The following is a 19,090-nucleotide window of genomic DNA, read 5'->3' as shown; positions in this document are numbered from 1 at the left end:
GATTTGCCTTCTTGCATAAGACACAAAAAGCACAAACCATGAGAGAAAAATCTGATACAACTGTCTTTATTAAGGTAAAAAAAAAAAAAGTTTGTCCTTTTATTTTTCAGATAACCTTTACTCTAACCACATTCAGTGTTTTTTCCCTAATTTATGTTTCAGGGAAAACAAGGCCTTTTGAACTTAAAAAAAAACACTTCTAGTGAAATTATATCTTATAAAGTATTTACACATATGTATTACACTAAATACTATCATGAACACTATTTGTCAAATATGAAAAAAGAAAGTGTTTTGGTCAAGGTAAATTAAAAATTTTGAGGGTTTTTTTTTTTCTTCTGATTCTTCAATCTTTTCCAAATATTTAAAAGCACAGACCAAGGGACCAAAGTGATACCCAATACTAAGAGGAATGAAATGTTTTAAATGCTGGCAACAGAGTCTTTTTAATGTTTGTTATCCTGAAAAACATACTTAGGATATCCAACATTATGATGTCAGGTTAAGTGATTCCACGTTTATAAGGAGGAAGTCTGTTATACAGATAACGAAAATGAAAATTCTATGTACTGTCATTGATAGACATTGTTTTTTTTCAGTCAAGGCCCAGGCAGAACACTGAAGTTTCACCGCTTCCTTCCTTAAAAGGGCTTTAAATATAAATTTACCAGACTGAATGTTCCATATTCTGCCCTGAGCAAATGCGTCAAAAATCCTAGCAATGTTGTCTGGTCTCCCCAGGTCCAACGGGCTTGATTGAGGTAGGATGAGACAGGAAGGTAGACGTAAGGCAATAAACCAGCAGAGAAGTACAGACTCAACTCCAACAGAGAGCCCAGGGAGAGTTCCTGCACAAAGCATATTGTTTTGTAACAATGTTTATTTTTAGTCCATTCATCCTGGAACTTCAAGAACACATCAAGGAAAACATCAAAATGTTTACTCAGAGCTGATCTCTCAATTTCTACTAAGTCACCACAGAATACTATGTTAAACCTTCTGAGTACTGTGGATTACTAGAAAATTGCATCAGCCTGAACTCCTTTGCATGGCAGGTGAAATCTGAGCGAAGCAAATAATATTAGGGGACACTCTGTGGAGTATCATGTTTATATTTAAAACCATGTCATGACATGCAGCATTACACGGCTGGGATAACACATGTGGGAGTGATTATTTGGCTGATTTTGAATATACCCCAAATATTATTCCAGTACAATTCCCTTCATCACCATCACCAGGAGTAGACTTCAACTATATTCTCTATTATGATTACACACTGACAATATGATTCTTTCCCCAAGGGTTTTGGATATTTCATGGAAATATGTGTCACAAATGAAGCTAGCTTTTAAATAACCTCCCAGTTGTTCCAAATGCTCTCTTTCCTCAATGTACATATAGGAAGGAGTACTGATAGAAATTTGCTCTGTATAACAATGTTGCCTCTTAAGAGTATATTTCTTATCTGCGTGTATCTTTTTTTTTTAAGATTTATTTATTTATTTGAGAGAGAGAGAGAGAGCAAGGAGGAGGCAAAGAGGGAGAGGGACAAGCAGACTCCCTGCTGAGTGCGGAACCCGACACAGGGATCAATCGCACGACCCTGAGATCATGACCTGAGCTGAAATCAAGAGCTGGACGCTTAACTAACTGAGCCACCCAGACATCCTTCATCTGCACATTTCTAAAATAAAGGACAATGTTGACAAAGTCTTATAAAGATTACACCCAAAAGAATTCTGGTACACTAAAAGATTCAAATAGTGGTTGCTTTAGTAAGTGGGAAAGGGGGTCTTTTCCAAATATCATAATTGGCAATTGCCAACTTTTCCTTTACAAAAAAGGAAAATTCATATGTGACAATAAATACAAGAACCAAGGTTCACATTCACCAGAAGGAGAACAAGCAGTTGACTTATATTAGCCTTTTCAAATAAACACTCTTAATTGAAAATCGAGTGTTTTTACTATAGTACAGATTTCATTTGATATTTCTAAAGTGGTAATGAGATGCAGAAAAATAATGGCATGAAAAGAGTGTAAGAAATAACTAATCGAGCAACATGCCTTTGCTATTCTTAAAAATAGTTTTAAATAAAGCAAATGTTTATATTTTGACAGTTTCTGCATGTTATAAAGAGCAAGTTAGAGTGGCACGATGCAATTGCTGGAGAATTTTCCTTTTGTGTGAGAAATCAACAGGGAGACAATTACATGAGAGTTTTTTCAGAGAGTGCAAGAAAGTGGCTCTGAGTCCTAGCTGTACATACATTAGAATCACCTGCAGAGCTTTTTGAAAATATCAATGTCTGGGCCTCACCCCAGACCAATTAAATCAGAATTATTTTGGAGTGGGGTCAGCATAAATATACATACCTATATACAAATATATGTATGTATACATGCACTCACAAATGCACACACATACACATACTTTTTAAAAGCTTCCCAGATCATCTGAGTAGCCAGGGTTGCAACCAACTGACTCAGGACTTCTTACTCTGCCTCAACTCATCTGACCAGTGAGATCCAATTACTCTGTCACTTCAATGGTAGGGCTCACTTTCTAGCCTCTGCTATTTAACTAGAGAAAATAAAATGTCCTTTGAAGAGTCATACTTCCCCAAATTGCATCATTCATCAGTAGCTGACCTAAGTACAGAATAAACAGGCTCTCAGACCAGGCTCCTACCTTGTCCACTCTGAGTCCCGCATGTTTTATAAAAAGCATATGGCTCTTCTTTCAATTAACTAACACAAAATATTTACTTTTTAAGTTGTCGGTCTATTATCTGAATGAACCTTCTCTGATGTCAGAAGCCTGTCTAGGAGTGAGGTCATCAAGATGGCAACATAGATCATTCCTGACTTCAGTCCTCCTCACAAGACCAGCTAGCAACTATCTATAGACAAGACATCACTGTGAAGAATCCCAGAATCCAGGGGTGAGGATAAAGCACACCTTGGACCATACAGACTGAGAAGAACCACATTAGAAATAAGAAGGAGCACTCTGACTGCATCACTCCTCCCCCACACCAGCCCAGCTCTGCACTAACAGAGCTCCCCTGGGGTGACAGTTTTTCCAGTGGGAAAAGAGACTCCAAGGTGGACAACCAGCTCCCCCAGCATGGCAGGATACTTCCCAGGAGGCTCATTTGGTTCTCACCTCTTGACGACCATGGTGGGAGGAAGGGGTCGGCTCAACCACTGGGAATCACGCAGGAGAAGGGGAGCAGGGCTTTCGGCAACCAGTGCTCAGATCTGGAGGACTGTGTCCTTGCTTGCAGCTGTGCCCAAGCAGAGATCCCAGCCAGCTACTCTGCCCATCTGCTGAACTGAGCCGGTAGCTGATCCCACCCTAAACTAATTCTGATTTACTTGATCTGGGGCATACTTTAACATAATAAAGTCCACATATGACGAGTCCATAGCTAACATCATACTCAATAGTGAAAGACTGAAAGCTTCTCCTCCAAGATCAGGAATCAGACAAGGGTGCCTACTCGGTATTACCAACTCCTGTTCAACACAGTCCTGGAAATCCTAGTCAAAGTATTCAGGCAAGAAAAAGAAATAAAAGGCATCCAAATATGAAAAGAAGTAGTAAAACTGTCTCTATTTGCAGATGACATGATCTTATATAGAGAAAAGCCTAGACTCTACCAAAAAACTGTTAGACTAATAAATGAATTCAGTAAAGTTGCACAAAATTAGTTGTGTTTCTACACACTAACAATAAACTATAAACTGTCTGAAAAAAAAAAACAGAAAATGATCTCATTTATAATAGCATCAAAAACAATAAAATACCTAGCAATAAATTTAACCAAGGAGGTGAAAAATCTGTACACTAGAAACTACAAAGCATTAATAAAAGAAATTGAAGAAGAAACAAATAAATGGAAAGATACCCCTTATTCACAAATTGGAAGAATTAATATTTTTTAAGTGTTTGTATCACACAAAGCCATCTATAGATTCAATGAAACCCCTATCAAGATTCCAATGGCATTTTTTTAATGTTTTATTTATTTATTCATGAGAGTCAGAGAGAGAGAGAGAGAGAGAGAGAGAGAGGCAGAGGGAGAAGCAGGCTTCCCCGCGGAGCAGGGAGCCCGATGTGGGACTCGATCCCAGGACCCTGGGATCATGACCTGAGCTGAAGGCAGACGCTTAACCATCTGAGCCACCCAGGTGCCCCTCCAATGGCATTTTTAACAGAAATAGAAAAACAAATCCTAAAATTGGTATGGAACCACAAAAGACCCCAAAGAGCCAAATTAATCTTGCAGAAGAGGAATGAAGCTGGAGGCATCACACTTCCTAATTCAAACTACATTATGAAGCCATCATAATTAGGAGTTCAAGGTGGTGGGATAGGAAGATTCTGAACTCACCTCCTCCACAGACACGACAAATCTACAAAGACCTAAAAACTATCTGAACAAGTGCCTCCATAACAAAGAATAAAAGGGCCACATGAAAATGTGTGGAAGAAACAGAGACACGGTCTCACCGAAAACCCCATCCCAGTGCTGCAACCCACAGTTAGGAGGGATCTCATAAATATAGGACTTCTTCCTGAGGAGCAAGGGGTTTGTGCCCCCACATAAGGCACCCCAACCTTTGGGTCCTGCACCAGAGAGATGATCCCCCACCAAATGTCTGGTTTTGAAAGCCAATAGGTCAAATGTTCAGGAAAATTATAGGGCTGTCGGGGACAGAGACTCTGCTCTTAAGGACTTACAGACAGACTCGCTTGCCCCAGAACCTGGTACAGAAGCAGCAGTCTGGAAAGTGCTAGACCATAAGTGAAGAAGATTCATTTGCTAATCTTAAAATATCTGCTGTAAGGGCAGAAGCCTGGTAGAACTCTCCCTGGGGACAGAGATGCTGGAGGGTGCCATTTCTGGCGTTCTTCCTCTATCTTGCTAGTGCCAGTGAGTGTGCCCACTCCTGTGTACCACTCCATCGCAGCTCTGTCAAAGCCAGCCAGGCAAATGCCCAACCTCACATAACACTCCACCACAGCTCCACCAGAGTCAGCCAGGGTGCACAGCCCACACAGGGGATGCCCCGTAAGTGCCTGGATCTGGTGGTCAAGGGGAATTGCATTTTTGGGTCCTATGGGTCTAAAACAACTGGAAAGACAGTTCTTGGCAGGTTACCATCCCCAAGGGACTGACAATAGACTGAAACAACAACCCATGGTCTTCCCATGAAAAAACTTCAGCTTGAACGGTAGGTTTCAGGTTTACCACACATCTAAAGGATAGAGAAGTGCTCTCAGGGAACACAGGCTGAAGGATACCATCTTTGAGCTCTCATCTGGCCTCACCACAGCTTGCTGGCACCTCCCAGAAAGAAACTTGTACACTCATCTGGAACCCTGAATTTGCAACAGTCCCTAAGGGGAGACCCCCCCGCCCCAGATCCCTTGGTCTGGAGGCTAGTATGGTCTATGATTGCAGTCTCCCAGGACTGTATCTATTTGCATACCTTAAAGATGCTGACTGAGGGGCTAGTTTCCAATCAGTCTAAAACTAGGTGCTGATGAGATCCCTTCCTCTGGGACACTCACAAGTCTTGACACAATAACTAGAACCTACCAAGAGAAACTCAGGCTGCTTAGACAATCATAAAGGTTTGAGACAGCCAAGAGCTACAGCAAACTAGCTGTAGCTACTTTGATGTGAGGTTCATCTCCTACACAGGGCCACTCCTGCAAGACTGGGAGAGACAGCTATTTTGCCTAATACACAGAAACCACCACAGAGAGTCAAGCAAAATGAGGAGACAGAGGAGCATATTTCAAATGAAAGAACAAGATAAAACCCTGGAAAAAAATCTTAATGAAACAGAGATAAGTAATTTGCCTGACAAAGAGTTAAAAGTAATGGTCATAAAGATGCTGACTACACTTGGGAGAAGAATAGATGAACACAGTGAGAAGTTCAACAAAGACACAGAAAATGAAAGACAGTACCAAACAGAAGACACAGAACTAAAGAATACAATAACTGAACTGAAAAATACACTATAGGAGTTCAACAGCAGACTAGATGAAGCAGATAGAATCAATGAGCAAAACAAAACACAGGGCAATGGCACTCACCCAAACCAAGCAGCAAAAAGAAAAAAATTTAAAAACTGAAGATAGCTTAAGCTATTTATGGGACAATATCAAGCAGAATAACATGTATATTATAGGAGTCCCAGAAAGGGAAGAGAGGATGGGGCAGAACGCTTATTTCAAGAAATAATTGCCAAAAGCTTCCCTTACCTGGGAAAAGAAACAGACAACCGGATCCAAGAAGCCCAGAATTCCAAAGAAGATGAGCCCAAAGAGACCCACACCAAGACACATAATTAAAATGTCAAAAGTTAAGGATAAAGAGAGAAATTAAAAGCAAGAGAAAAAACAACTTGTTACACACAAGGAAATCCCCATAAGGCTATCAGCAGATTTCTCAGCAGAAACTTTGCAGGTCAGAAGAGAATGGCATGATATATTCAAAGTGCTGAAAGGAAAAACTCCCAAACAAGAATACTACCTGGCAAAGTTATCACTCAGAGAGGTAAGAGCTTTCCAGATAAACAAAAGTTAAAGGAATTCACGGACACTAAACTAGCCTTATAAGAAATGTTAAAAGAATTTCTTTAAGCTAAAAGGAAAGGGCATTAATTAGTAATAAGAAAACAATATTTTAAAAATATCACTGGTAAAGGTAAATATGTAGTAGTGGTTTAATCACTTATAAAGCTAGTATAAGGTTAAAAGATAAGAGTAGTAAAAATAACTACAAATACAGTAATTAGTTAAGGGATACACAAAATAAAAAGATGTAAAATATGACATCAATAAACCACAGGGCAAGAGGAATAAAAATACAGTTTTAGAATGCATTCAAACATAACTTGTTACCAACTTAAAACAGCTTGTTATATATATACAGGCTGTTATATACGAGCCTCATGGTAACCATAAAGCAAAACCCATAGTAGATAGACAAAAGAAAATGAGAAAGGAATCTAAGTGTAACACCACAGAGTCATCAAACCACAAGGTAAGAAACCAAGAGAAGAAAGGAACAGAGAGGAATTACAAAACAGATGAAAAACAATTAATAAAATGGTAATAAGTACATACCCATCAATTTCTTTAAATGTAAATGGGTCAAATTCTCCAATCAAAAGGCAGAAAGTGGATGAATGGATAAAGAAACAAGACCCATCTATCTGCTGCCTGTAAGAGACTCACTTCAGATATAAGTACACACATGGACTGAAAATGAAGGATGGAAAAAGAGGTTTCAAGCAAATGGAAACCAAAAGAAAGCAGGGGTAACTATACTGACATCAGACAAAACAGATTCAAAGCAAAGACTATAGTAACAGACAAAGAGGGGCATTAAATAATGATAAAGAGGTAAATCCAGCAGAAGATATAACATTTGTCAGTATTTATGTACCCAATGGAGAAACACCTAAATACATAAAGCTAACACCAACAGACCTAAAGGGAGATAATGACAGGAATAAAATAATACTAGGGGACTTTAATACCTCACTTATATCAATGGATAGATCAGCCAGACAGGAAATAATAAGGAAACATCAAACTTAAACAACATATTAGATGGAATAATGGATATATATAGAACATTCCATCCAAAAACAGCAGAATACACTTTCTTCTCAAGTACACATGGAACATTTTCCAGGATAGATCATATGTTAGACCACAAAACATGTCTCAGTAAATTAAAGACTGAAATCATATCAAGCATCTTTTCTGAACACAATATGAAACTAGGAATCAATTACAAGAGGAAAACTGCAAGAATCAGAAATATGTGAAGATGAAACAACATACTACTGAACAACCAATGGGTCAATGAAGACATCGAAAAAGAAATTAAAAAATACCTTGAGACAAATGAAAATGGAAATACAACACACCAAAAAAAAGAAAATAAATACAACACACCAAAATCTATTGGATGCAGCAAAAGCAGTTCTAAGAGAAAAGTTCATAGAGATAGTTAAGAAGAAAAATCTCAGATTAACAATCTAACATTACACCTAAAGGAACTAGGAAAATATGAACAGATGAAGCCCCAAATTAGTATAAAAAAGGAAATAATAAAGATGAGAGTGAAAAGAAATGAAGTTGAGACTGAAAAGAAATAGAAAAGACCAATGAAACTATGAGCTGATTCTTTGAAAAGATTAACAAAATTGACAAACCTTTAGCTAAACTAAGAAAAAGAGAGGGCTCAAATAAATAAAATCAGAAATTAAAGAGAAGTTACAATTGATACCAAAGAAATCCAAAGGATCATAACAGACTACTATAAACAATTATACACCAAAAAATTGAACAATTTAGAAGAAATGGATAAATTCCTAAAAACATACAATCTTCCAAGAGTGAATCATGAAGAAATAGAAAATCTGAATAGATTGATTACTAGTAAGGAGATGGAATCAGTAACTTAAAAACTCCCAACAAAAGTCCTAGACCAGACAGCTTCACTGGTGAATCCTACCAAACATTTAAAGATTTAATATCCATCCTCCTTATACTCTTCCAAAAAACTGAAGAATAGGGAATGCTTCCAGACATGTTTTATGAAGCCAACATTACCCTGATATCAAAACCAGAGAAGGACACCAAAAAAATTAATTAATTTTAAAAATTATAGGCCATATCAGATATCCCTGATGAACATACATGTAAAAATCCTCAAAAAATATTAATAAACTGAATTTGACAATACATTATAAGGATTATACACCATGATCAAGTGGTGTTTATTCCAGGGATGCAAGGACGGTTCAACATCTGCAAATCATTCAACATGATATACCACATTAACATAATGAAAGATAAAAATCATATGATCATCTCAATAGATACAGAAAAAGCATTTACAAAATTCTTTTATGATAAAAACTCTCAACAAAGCAGGTATATGGCCACTGAAAGGACATATATGACAAGCCCACAGCTAACATCATACTCGACAGCGAGAAGCTAAAAGCTTTCCCTCTCAGTAATATGACCAGGATGCCCACTCTCACCGCTCTTAGCCAGAGCGATCAGGCAGGAAAAAATATAAAAAGCATACAATTGGAAAGGAAGAAGTGAAACTGTCACTATTTGTAAGTGACATGATTTTATATAATGAAAACCCTAAAGACTCCACCAAAAAACTGTTGGAACTATTAACTGAATCCAGTAAAGTTGCAGGGTACACAATCAATATAAAAAAATCTGCTGCCTTTTTTATACACTAACAATGAACTATCAGAGAAAAATTAAACCAATTCTGTTGACAAGTCCATCAAAAAGAATAAAATACCTACAAATAAATTTAGCCAAGGAGGTGAAAGACTTATACACTGAAAACTCTAAGACGCTTATTAAAGAAATTGAAGATGTAAATAAATGGAAAGATATTCCATGTTCATGGATTGAAGAATTAATATTGTTAAAACAGCCAAAGCAATCTATAGATCCAATGCAATCTCTAACAAAGTTCCACTGTCATTTTAGAGATAGAACAAACAATCCATTTGAATGAAACCACAAAAGATCCCAAATAGCCCAAGCCATTTTGAAAAAGAACAACAAAGCTGCAGGCATCATGCTCCCTGATTTCAAACTATCCTACAAAGCTATAGTATTCAAAACATTGGCATAAAAACAGATATATAAATCAATGGAACAAAGTAGAGAGCCCAGGAATAAACCCATGCATATACGGTTAATTAATTTATGGCAAAGAGGCAAAACTATTCAAGGGGAAAAGGCCAATAAATGGTGTTAGGAAAACTGGACAGTCACATGCAAAAGAATGAAAATGGACCACTATCTTACACCACATATAAAAATTAACTCAAAATGGATTAAAGACCTGAAACCATAAAACTCCTAAGAGATAACATAGAAAACAGATAGACATACATACATACTATGGAGTATTATTCGGCCACGAAAAGAAGATCCTGCCATTTGCAACAACATGGATAAAACTTGAGAGTATTATGCTAAATGAAATGAGTCAGATAAAGACATATACTGTATGACCTTACCTATAGTGGGATCTAAAAAAAACTGAACTCACAGAAACAGAGAGTTGACTGGTGATCACTAGAGACAGGGAAAGGCAGCACTAGAGGGAAATGGGTGATGGTGGTCTAAGTGTGCAAACTTCCAGTTATAATATGAATAAGTTCTGGGGAATGTAATGTACAGTATGGGGACTATGTACTGTAGCTTATATTTGAAAGATGCTAAGAAAGTAGATCTTAAAAGTTTTCAAGACACAGAACTGTAACTGTGTGAGGTGATAGATATGTTAACTAACCTCACTGTGGCAATCATTTTACAATATATCCATATATCAAATCATCATGTTGTACACCTTAAACTTACACAATGTTATATGTCAACTGTATCTCAATAAGCTGGAAAAAAAAAGAGAAAGAATTGAAGACTGGTTAAAAAAAAAAAAAATGCCTGGCCAAGGTAACCGACAGCTGGATGTTAATGCATCCCCATCTATGCATCCATCAATTCACAAGAAAAATATCTGGGCCTCTTCAGGTTTGTAATCTATAGAAAAGTCTTCACTGAATTTATGTTTTTTATGTTCTATCTCCTTTATTTAAAATCAAAAATAAAACATTTTATTATTTTATATAATAAAAGACCAGATAAAGAACCTTCTGTATATTCTATAAAACCACTGTTAGACACGACCTGTTACACTGTTTAATATTCCTCATATAAGGGTGGACATGACTGACTTAACAGAATTCAGTTCCAAGAAAAAGTTGATCTTCTCTTTGATTGTTATTTCCCTTTAACACATAATAAGAATTTTATAACCTCCATGTTATACTTTTCCTTTGTTGCCAGAAGCTAAAAACAAAAAATATATTCAAGTACAGTAAATACAATAGTTACCTAAAGTTTTGTTATAATTTCCCTATTTCTGTATAATAATTTTACTGAACATGTGTTTTCTAATATAATCCTGACTAGAGCAACAAATAATGAAATGATAAATAAATAAATGTAGCTGAGGTATGATTAACAAACAATAAATTCAGCAAAATGACTCTAGTACTGGCTTTGTATTTACATTGTTTCAACCTCTAGGAGGAGGACTGACAGCATAAAGGGCTTCCATCTTTCCAAAACCTCATGTCTAACTCAGCTCCCTGCCTTCTTCAGTCCATCTCACAATGCCTTACACAGCATAGTAATTTTCTTACATTGACCGCCAATTAAATCAATAATCATTTTTCCTTTGAGGGAAAGGGAAAACTAAAATAAATCATTTTTAATTCTAGAGACATCTGTTCTGAGAAAACAGGTTGTTATTTTCCAGAGATGTGGTTCCTTGGCTCACGGTGATGCTTTCTGTTCTGTCGGGAGAGCTGAATCTCTAGCACCTAGAGCGGCATCTGCGCAGCGCAGGCCCTCAACAAACAGCTGGATGAATGAATAAACTATTATTAATACACTACCCTTTGTTTTAGGACATATAATAATCAAGGAAATCTGTGATTTCATTTTAACTCCTTTTTAGCCTATTATTATCAAGGTGCTGCTCAGAATCAGTAAGGAAATTATGAATCAGACCAGATGCCACTGCAATCAATACTGTATAATTTTGGGGGCGCCTGGGTGGCTCAGTAGTTAAGCGTCTGCCTTCGGCTCAGGTCATGATCCCAGGGTCCTGGGATCGAGCCCCCCCATCGAGCTCCCTGCTCGGCGGGAAGCCTGCTTCTCCCTCTCCCACTCCCCCTGCTTGTGTTCCCTCTCTCGCTGTCTCTCTCTGTCAAATAAATAAATAAAACCTTAAAAAAAAAAGAAACTGTATAATTTTTGTAAATTCTATTTTTTTTCAATGTTGTTAGAGCCTCGGGTCATTTATACTTTATATAAAACTAAAAAAAAAAATGAAAGCCCCATGTTTTATGCCATAAATGTTATATCGGGCCTTACTAAAACATTATGAATTTTCATTAAAAACACCCAAAAACCTACCTTCTCTTTTAAAAGTCGAAAGAGAATCCATGGTATTATGCACAAAACATAGAGTACTATTGTATGCTGATTACATAAACTAAGGCCACAGCAGAAAGCACCAATTTTAGCTATCTGAAAAAAGAAAAAAAAAAAAAACCTAAGTTAAAAATTTACCTAAAACTCTTAAGTAAGCACAATAGTAAAAAGTTATTCTTTATATGAGAACCAAGCATTTGTACCATAGGTCAGGCTAAAGTCAACCTCTTAGACACAGGCTTGCTTCCACAGACACTAATATTTAGCACCATTACTTTTTTTTTTATAATATTGTCCATTCTCATCGCATCACTGCAGTTTGACCTGAAATGACTGCCTTCAAAGTAAGTTTTAGAAAGTCCTGCATGATAACTGGGTAAGTCCTACCAGTAATAAGATATTGTGTAATTCTTACTAAAGTCTGTAACTAAAACTCAGGCACTCTTTCCATTTTACTTTTTCTCCTATTAAATTAAATACATAAAATAGAACACTTTTTATTTAAAAACCAGGTTATGGGTGCTGTTTTTGCTCTTTTGAACATGTGCAATTTTCATAATCAGAAAAAAGTTTACTTTAGACAAAAAATGAACTCTAATAGCAGCACAGATCTGTTTATAGGCACCACTGATAAACCATGTATTCTTCTGTCTGTATATTCTTCAACAACAAAAGGCTGCCTTTACTAAAATGGTTTGGTACCTCCCAATGTGTAGATTGTAAGCTCTTAGAAGACAGGGTTCCTTCACGTTTCAAATGATCTTGGTATTAGTGTTTGCCTTATAATTCACTGGAAACTCTTCCGAACTACTTCATTTATATATTTGATACTCTTAGTTTAAAAAAAAAGTACAAATTTGGTCTTTTTTTCAATTAGAGAGTAAGTCGATGTACCATAATGGTATATAATTTAAGGTGGTCAATCCAGAGCTTGGCATCTAACGATCACACTAACACACACACACGCACGATGGTGAAATTAACCAACAAGCCCATCTTTCCCATAGGACTCAGAGGGGATTTCAATCCTCTCATTCTCCAAAAAACTTTTGAACTCTGGGAGAAAAAAAAAGCTCCATGGTTTATAAAGGCTATCATGGTTCACAGTAAAAGAACTCAGAATATTTTCTCTCTCAACATGCCTAAATTACCTCAGCAGTAATCAAGACAGATAAACAGCATCCGAAGTTAAAAAGAAATACAGCATCTGTCTAAAAATTAAAACAAAAAGTGATTTCACTTTGATCAAAATAGGTTACCTTTGATCTTTCTTTTGCAGTTGCTGCCTCCTCAAAATGTACAGTAAGAGCCATAAGCAGCCCCACAAACAGATTGTTTAAGCTAAAAACCTCTGCTGCAATGGACCACTGCCATGTTAGACGAGAAAATGAAAACACCCCCGCAGCAAGGATTCCTCCAGCATGTGAGCCAGAAAGCCTGCAAATACAGATAACATGAAATCTTCTTTCCCAACAAAAAGAACTGACTTTCTTTTCCTTTTTATAAACTGTAGCAGCAGAAATTATGAGTCACCCAGCACTATCCCAACACATTATATGGCTAATACATTACTTCGTATAATAATTTCTTCCAACAGATTTTAATTAGGAAGTCCATATGTTAACTTATTAACAAACAAAGGAACAAACCTCCTCAGTCTCCTATGGACTGAATGAGGTTTAGTTCTCAGATGGAACCTCTAGGATTCAAGCCAATTCAGAAAGCCTGAAGAGACAGTAGCTAGAGAGATTACAAACCTGTATCACTTCTCTTGCTCTATGGAAATATGTTGAATTGTAAGAATTAATGAAATGGCAAAATATCCGTTCAGGAACACTCATTCTCACTTCTCGTGGAATGTTTGGGCCTAGGCACTTTCCACACGATCACACCAAAGTTTATCTCCCAACATATGGCAAACATGTCTTTGTCACGATACCTGGTGATTTTAAGATCTTGAAAACTGAGTTCTTAGTTTCTAGTGATTACTTCTTTATACAAAGTTGAAGTTGAAAACAATGTATTTCTTTAAAGAGAGGGACAGGAATGTGAACTTCAATAGCACAAAAAGAATCAAACGCCACACTTGGAAACAAATTTCTCAACCCCAACGCCAAGGAGAGCCAGACATTTCAAATCAATCAGGAATCTGGATCTCAGTTCCAAGATTTGATCTGAGACTAGTAATGTGGTGGACAGAGCATATCAAAGCAAAACAACTTCCTATTTCCCCATAAATCTAAAATTATGAAAAAGCTATTACCAAATATCTCTAACAAGTGTTATGATTCAGCAAGCATTACCGTGTCTAATAGTTAATGATAGTATATGGCCCTAAATCATCACTGTTAAACTAAACTATATTGTTTTGGATAAAAAGCTGTGGAGTCATTCTATGGCTTTTAATCAAGCATCACAGAAAAAAAAAGTTAAAATAAAATTCTGATATCACCGAACTTCTTTTGGAGTTCCTCTTTGCAATATATTTGTTTTCTTTCCATTATAAAAATCATCAGTTTCCTATTTCTTTCAGAGTTCCCCGTTCTCCCAGTGACTCTGATTCATCACATTGAGGGCTTTTCTTCCCTCTAAATTACTTTCCAAATTCCTTTCTACTTGTATTCCTACTACCTTAGACTCAATTAAGCTTCCTAAGTGGTCTTGTGTTTTCCAAACCACTCTGCAATATAACATCACATTAAACTTCTGAAAACATATTCTTTATGAATACCTAGCCCCCCACTTTAAGGACTCTTCACTGCCTGTAGGAAATACTCTAAGTGAGCCAGGCTGGAACTGAAGCTCCTAATAAACGGTACCTAGCCACTAATCACCAACATTATCATCTCCACCAACCAGTTAGGCTCCCCAAAATTCCCTGATAAGACATGCCCATTCCCAGCACCATACCTTTGCTCATGCTATACCCATGAACCCAATGTGTTCTTGGATTCCTTCTACTTATTCAAACTCTACTCTTTTCTCAAATTTCTCTTCAATTCCCAGGTTCTAGCTCATCTTGGAACATGTATAGCATGGAGCTGCCTCTAATAATTACTTTGACTTTGTTTTTGAAATGTGAACTGGAGTTAAGCTTCATTTATATTGGAAGTCATCCGCCCGAAGCACAGAAAGGAAACTTTGTGAGTGAGAATGAATTAATCTTAAATAATGGGTAACATTTTTAAAGGAATTTCTATGTTTTGTCTGTCAATATTACTTTGGAAAGTCAGCATAAGATACAAGATTCCCTCCTCTACTTAAAACATAAATTAGAGGGGTGCCTGGGTGGCTCAGTTGGTTAAGCAACTGCCTTCGGCTCAGGTCATGATCTCAGGGTCCTGGGATAGAGCCCTGCATCGGGCTCCCTGCTCGGCGGGAAGCCTGCTTCTCCCTCCCCCTCTCCCCCTCCTTGTGTTCCCTCTCTCGCTGTCTCTCTCTCTCCCTCTGTCAATTAAACAAACAAACAAACAAACAAACAAACAAGCTTCCTTGGAAAAATGGCCGATTCCAGGTCTGGGGCAGGTCAAGTACAAAATGAATCTGAAATATCTTGTACCAGAAAATAAGGAAGGATTCAAAAGAGGATATGACAAAAGGACAAGGAGCCAGCTTAAAGGGGTCAAATCAGGGATAATGTGAACATCAATAATTACAGTAATAGATTATTACCCAATGAATAAATAATCTATGAATCTATAGTGATATAAATAAATAGGGTAAGAGAAAATCCACAGAAAGTCAACAATAACTGTAGAAGAAATGATGGAGTTTGGCAGCCAATATCATCATAATAATGGATACCAAAATTAGTAAAAGTTTTACAGAAATATGTACGTAGTCTAAAGATATCTCCCTATAAACAGAGTAATTACAGAGGGGAAAATGGTAACTTTACAGGGGCAAACCCAGCAGACACAATCTTAACCACATGATCAAAGATAAAGCCCAGTAATGGGACAAACCTCATATGCTTTCTGATCTATTCCAATGAAAAGAACAGAGCATCATTTCTACAGTATTCTTGCCAAAATGTATTACCTGAACCCACAAACTCAAATTGAAGAACATTCTACAAAGTAACTGGCTGATACAGATCAAAGAAAATGTCAAGGTCTTGAAAGACAAAAACAAAAAGCACAAGACCACGAGTCCATATGAAAGAGGCTAAAGGGATATAATGGAATAAAATTCATGATCTCGAATTTCCTTCTGCCAAATAGGATATTATTGGAACAACTGGCAAAATCTGAATCACCTCCATAGATAACAATGTTGTATCAGTGATAATTTCCTGACTTTGAGAACTGCACTGTGGATATGTAAGAGAATGTGCTTGTTTTTAAGAAACATACCTTGAAGCATTTAAGGGTAAAAGGATAGCATCTATGCAGCTTACTCTTAAATGGTTAAAAACAAAAAAATACACACATGTTGTTTGTGGCTAATGATATCGAGCATCTTTTCAAGTGTTTATTGGCTATTTGTAGGTCTTCCTTGGAGAAGTTTATCCAGATCCATTGCCCATTTAAAAATTAGATTGTGCTCTGTATTATTGTAGAGTTCTTCTCAACTTCCTTTTAATACATTTCTTTCCTGCTAAACACTGCCAGAGTCCATTGCTTGCACCCAAGAGCCCTGACTGAAACCCACTGCCTTCCCTTTTTGTTATTCTTATTAAGGTTTCAAGGCAAATTGTGTGAGCAAATTCTGAAAATAAATGCTGAAGAGGTCATAGCTTTGTGAAAAACAGAAGAGAGGGCAGTATGTCTAAGAACAAAAGTTATGTGTGCATCCATATATAGGATATGTAGAATAGAAAACTTTTTGGAGGCCTCATCATTTTACTATTCAGTTTGGGGTTTACGTAGTGCTGTACATAAGCTAAGCCTGTATGAATTTCATTGATTTCAGCAGCCTTTACTCGACTATGAATGTCCATTGAAACACACGTATTTTAACATACTGCCTTTAAGTTTGCTTTATGCTAAGATTCAGAATCAATTAACATTTACTGACCATGTAACATGTATCAACTGGTAGACTACGAAAAACAGAGAAAATGCAAAACATCTGTTGTAGAAAAACTCCGCAAGTTGAAGGAGACATACAAGGATTTGTAGGTAGCAGTACTGTTCAGCTGAGGCTGCAGAGACCGTGGATATGGAGTGGCAGGATCTGTCAGCATGGCTGTGGAAAGGTCTGAAGCAGCCTAAGCTGGCCTGGAAAGACTGGAGAGAGCCAGGGTTAGCGGCTTTACGACGCAGGTAGGACAGAAGGACAAGAGGGAAGGGAGTTTGTAATAAGCCATGGGGCCTAGATTGGATAGGGAAGAAAGCAAAGCAGCAGGGGGCTGATGAAGGCAATAAAGAGTATGAGCAAAGCGTTCTAGGTCTCAGTCAAATGGAAGACAAGGGTAGAAGCATCAAGGAAATGAGTGAACTGAAAGTTAAGTCATGCCAGGTAGTGCAAAGTGGGTTGGGGAAGGGGACTGGAACCATTAAAGGAAGGAACAGGCCAGTTAAACAAGACTGGACTCTGTTGTTGAGGGCAGCCTGTGATGGAAAAGGGTTTAATAAAGCTGTTTTCAAAATCGTAAGATTTTCATTAAAACTAAGTATTTGTCCTAAAAGACAAGCAGTACAACACACACTAATAAATCTGCAGGCTGAATGCTCTGTAGGAAGACAGGTGTGCAGCCCAGGGCCATGGCACCATATGCAAGCTAACAAGGAGAGGTGAGGGCCCACATCAGCACACTGTGAGCTAAGTCTGTGATCTGCTGACAAGCAAAGGATGATGTCAGCAGTGGTAAGCATGAGGACTTTCTTTCTTTTTTCCTTTTTTTTTAAGATTTTATTTATTTGAGAGAGAGAGAGAGACAGAGCATGAGCAGAGGGGAGGAGCAAAAGGAGAGGAAGAAGGAAACTCCCTGCTGAACGAGGAGCCCGATGTGGGGCTCAATCCCAAGACCCTGGGATCCCAACCTGAGCCAAAGTCAGCTGCTTAACTGACTGAGCCACCCAGGTACCCCAAGCCATGAGGACTTTCTGAAGACTCTGGAGGTCTTCAATTCATTCACTGACTCTGTAGATAGGTAGTCTCATTATATTGTGCAAGGCATATTACATTATCTGAGCTTGCTTCATTTCACCCTAATGAGACAGAGGTAAATGACTAAAGAGCAGCTGAATTCAAAGAGGACTTCACAAAGACAGTTCAGGATCATGGCAAGGCTCAGTATTAGCTTCCTGCTGTCCACATCTGTAGCCTCTATGCTCCATTGTCACCCGAGCATTCTATTCAAATAGCACCCAATTGCCATCTAACTGCTAAATACAACAGGCTCTCAGGACCTCTCTGCTGGATTGATCCCAGCCCCAAGCACACTCTACTCAGTTGAGCCTGGCTCCACATCCCTCCGGTGTTCCTTCTGTGGTTCTGGATCTTCCTTCTGTTTTCTCTGAATGGCTCCTCTTCTTCCATCATCTCCTTTAAAGCTGGTGTTGCCAAGATTTCATTCTCACGCCAATTCTTCTCACTCTTACATACTCCACCTGGGTGGCCTTATCCACTATCCTGATGTCAGCTGCCAACCACAAACTGAAGTAACCGAATCTGTCTCTAGTGCGACCTCCCCCTTAGTCTCAAATGGACAGATCTCCAACTGACTGTTCTACGCCTCACCACAAAGCCACTCCAACTCTTGGCATCCCACTGAACCTTAGTATCAACACGTGCAAAATTAATTTCTCATCCTCTTCCTTAAATGATTCCTGTTCCTGTATTCTGTCTTAGTGACTGTCATTATCTACCGAGTTTAATTACCCAAGAAACCTAAGAATCATCATCAGAGCTCCTGGCCCCTCTCCCTGTCAAACATACCACATCCTGCCAATTTTACTTCATAAACATTTTAAAAACTCATCCTCCTCTCCATCCATACTGCCACTGCCCTACCTCAGAATTCAACAGTGGTCTGCCTCCAGCCCTAGGCCC

At 37.8% G+C, this 19,090-nt stretch overlaps 1 protein-coding gene across 8 annotated transcripts in view; it reads right to left on the bottom strand.

The window, feature by feature from the left end:
- The window catches only part of TMEM260 (transmembrane protein 260), a 66,069-nt gene that overhangs the window by 29,041 nt on the left and 17,938 nt on the right, over nucleotides 1-19,090 (bottom strand). For 7 of the 8 annotated variants that reach the window (XR_010405197.1, XR_010405195.1, XR_010405196.1 and 4 more), the window contains exons 4-6: nucleotides 13,351-13,528; nucleotides 12,074-12,187; nucleotides 669-848 (exon numbers count right to left, since the gene is read on the bottom strand). Coding sequence is in view for 5 of the 8 variants with exons in the window: in XM_064571094.1 (XP_064427164.1) it covers nucleotides 669-848; nucleotides 12,074-12,187; nucleotides 13,351-13,528 (472 nt within the window). In the remaining 3 variants the exon portion in view is untranslated. The remainder of the gene's footprint in view (nucleotides 1-668; nucleotides 849-12,073; nucleotides 12,188-13,350; nucleotides 13,529-19,090) is intronic. The other variant, XM_064571095.1, reaches the window with a different exon arrangement.

The sequence above is a fragment of the Mirounga angustirostris genome, unplaced genomic scaffold, assembly GCF_029215605.1.
Source record: "Mirounga angustirostris isolate CCGP_5_RB_7025 unplaced genomic scaffold, mMirAng1.0.hap1 SCAF_9, whole genome shotgun sequence".
In the NCBI taxonomy this organism is placed as follows: domain Eukaryota; kingdom Metazoa; phylum Chordata; class Mammalia; order Carnivora; family Phocidae; genus Mirounga; species Mirounga angustirostris.
The sequence above is the reverse complement of the archived record's forward strand: the minus strand, read 5'-3'. Positions and strand labels throughout refer to the sequence as shown.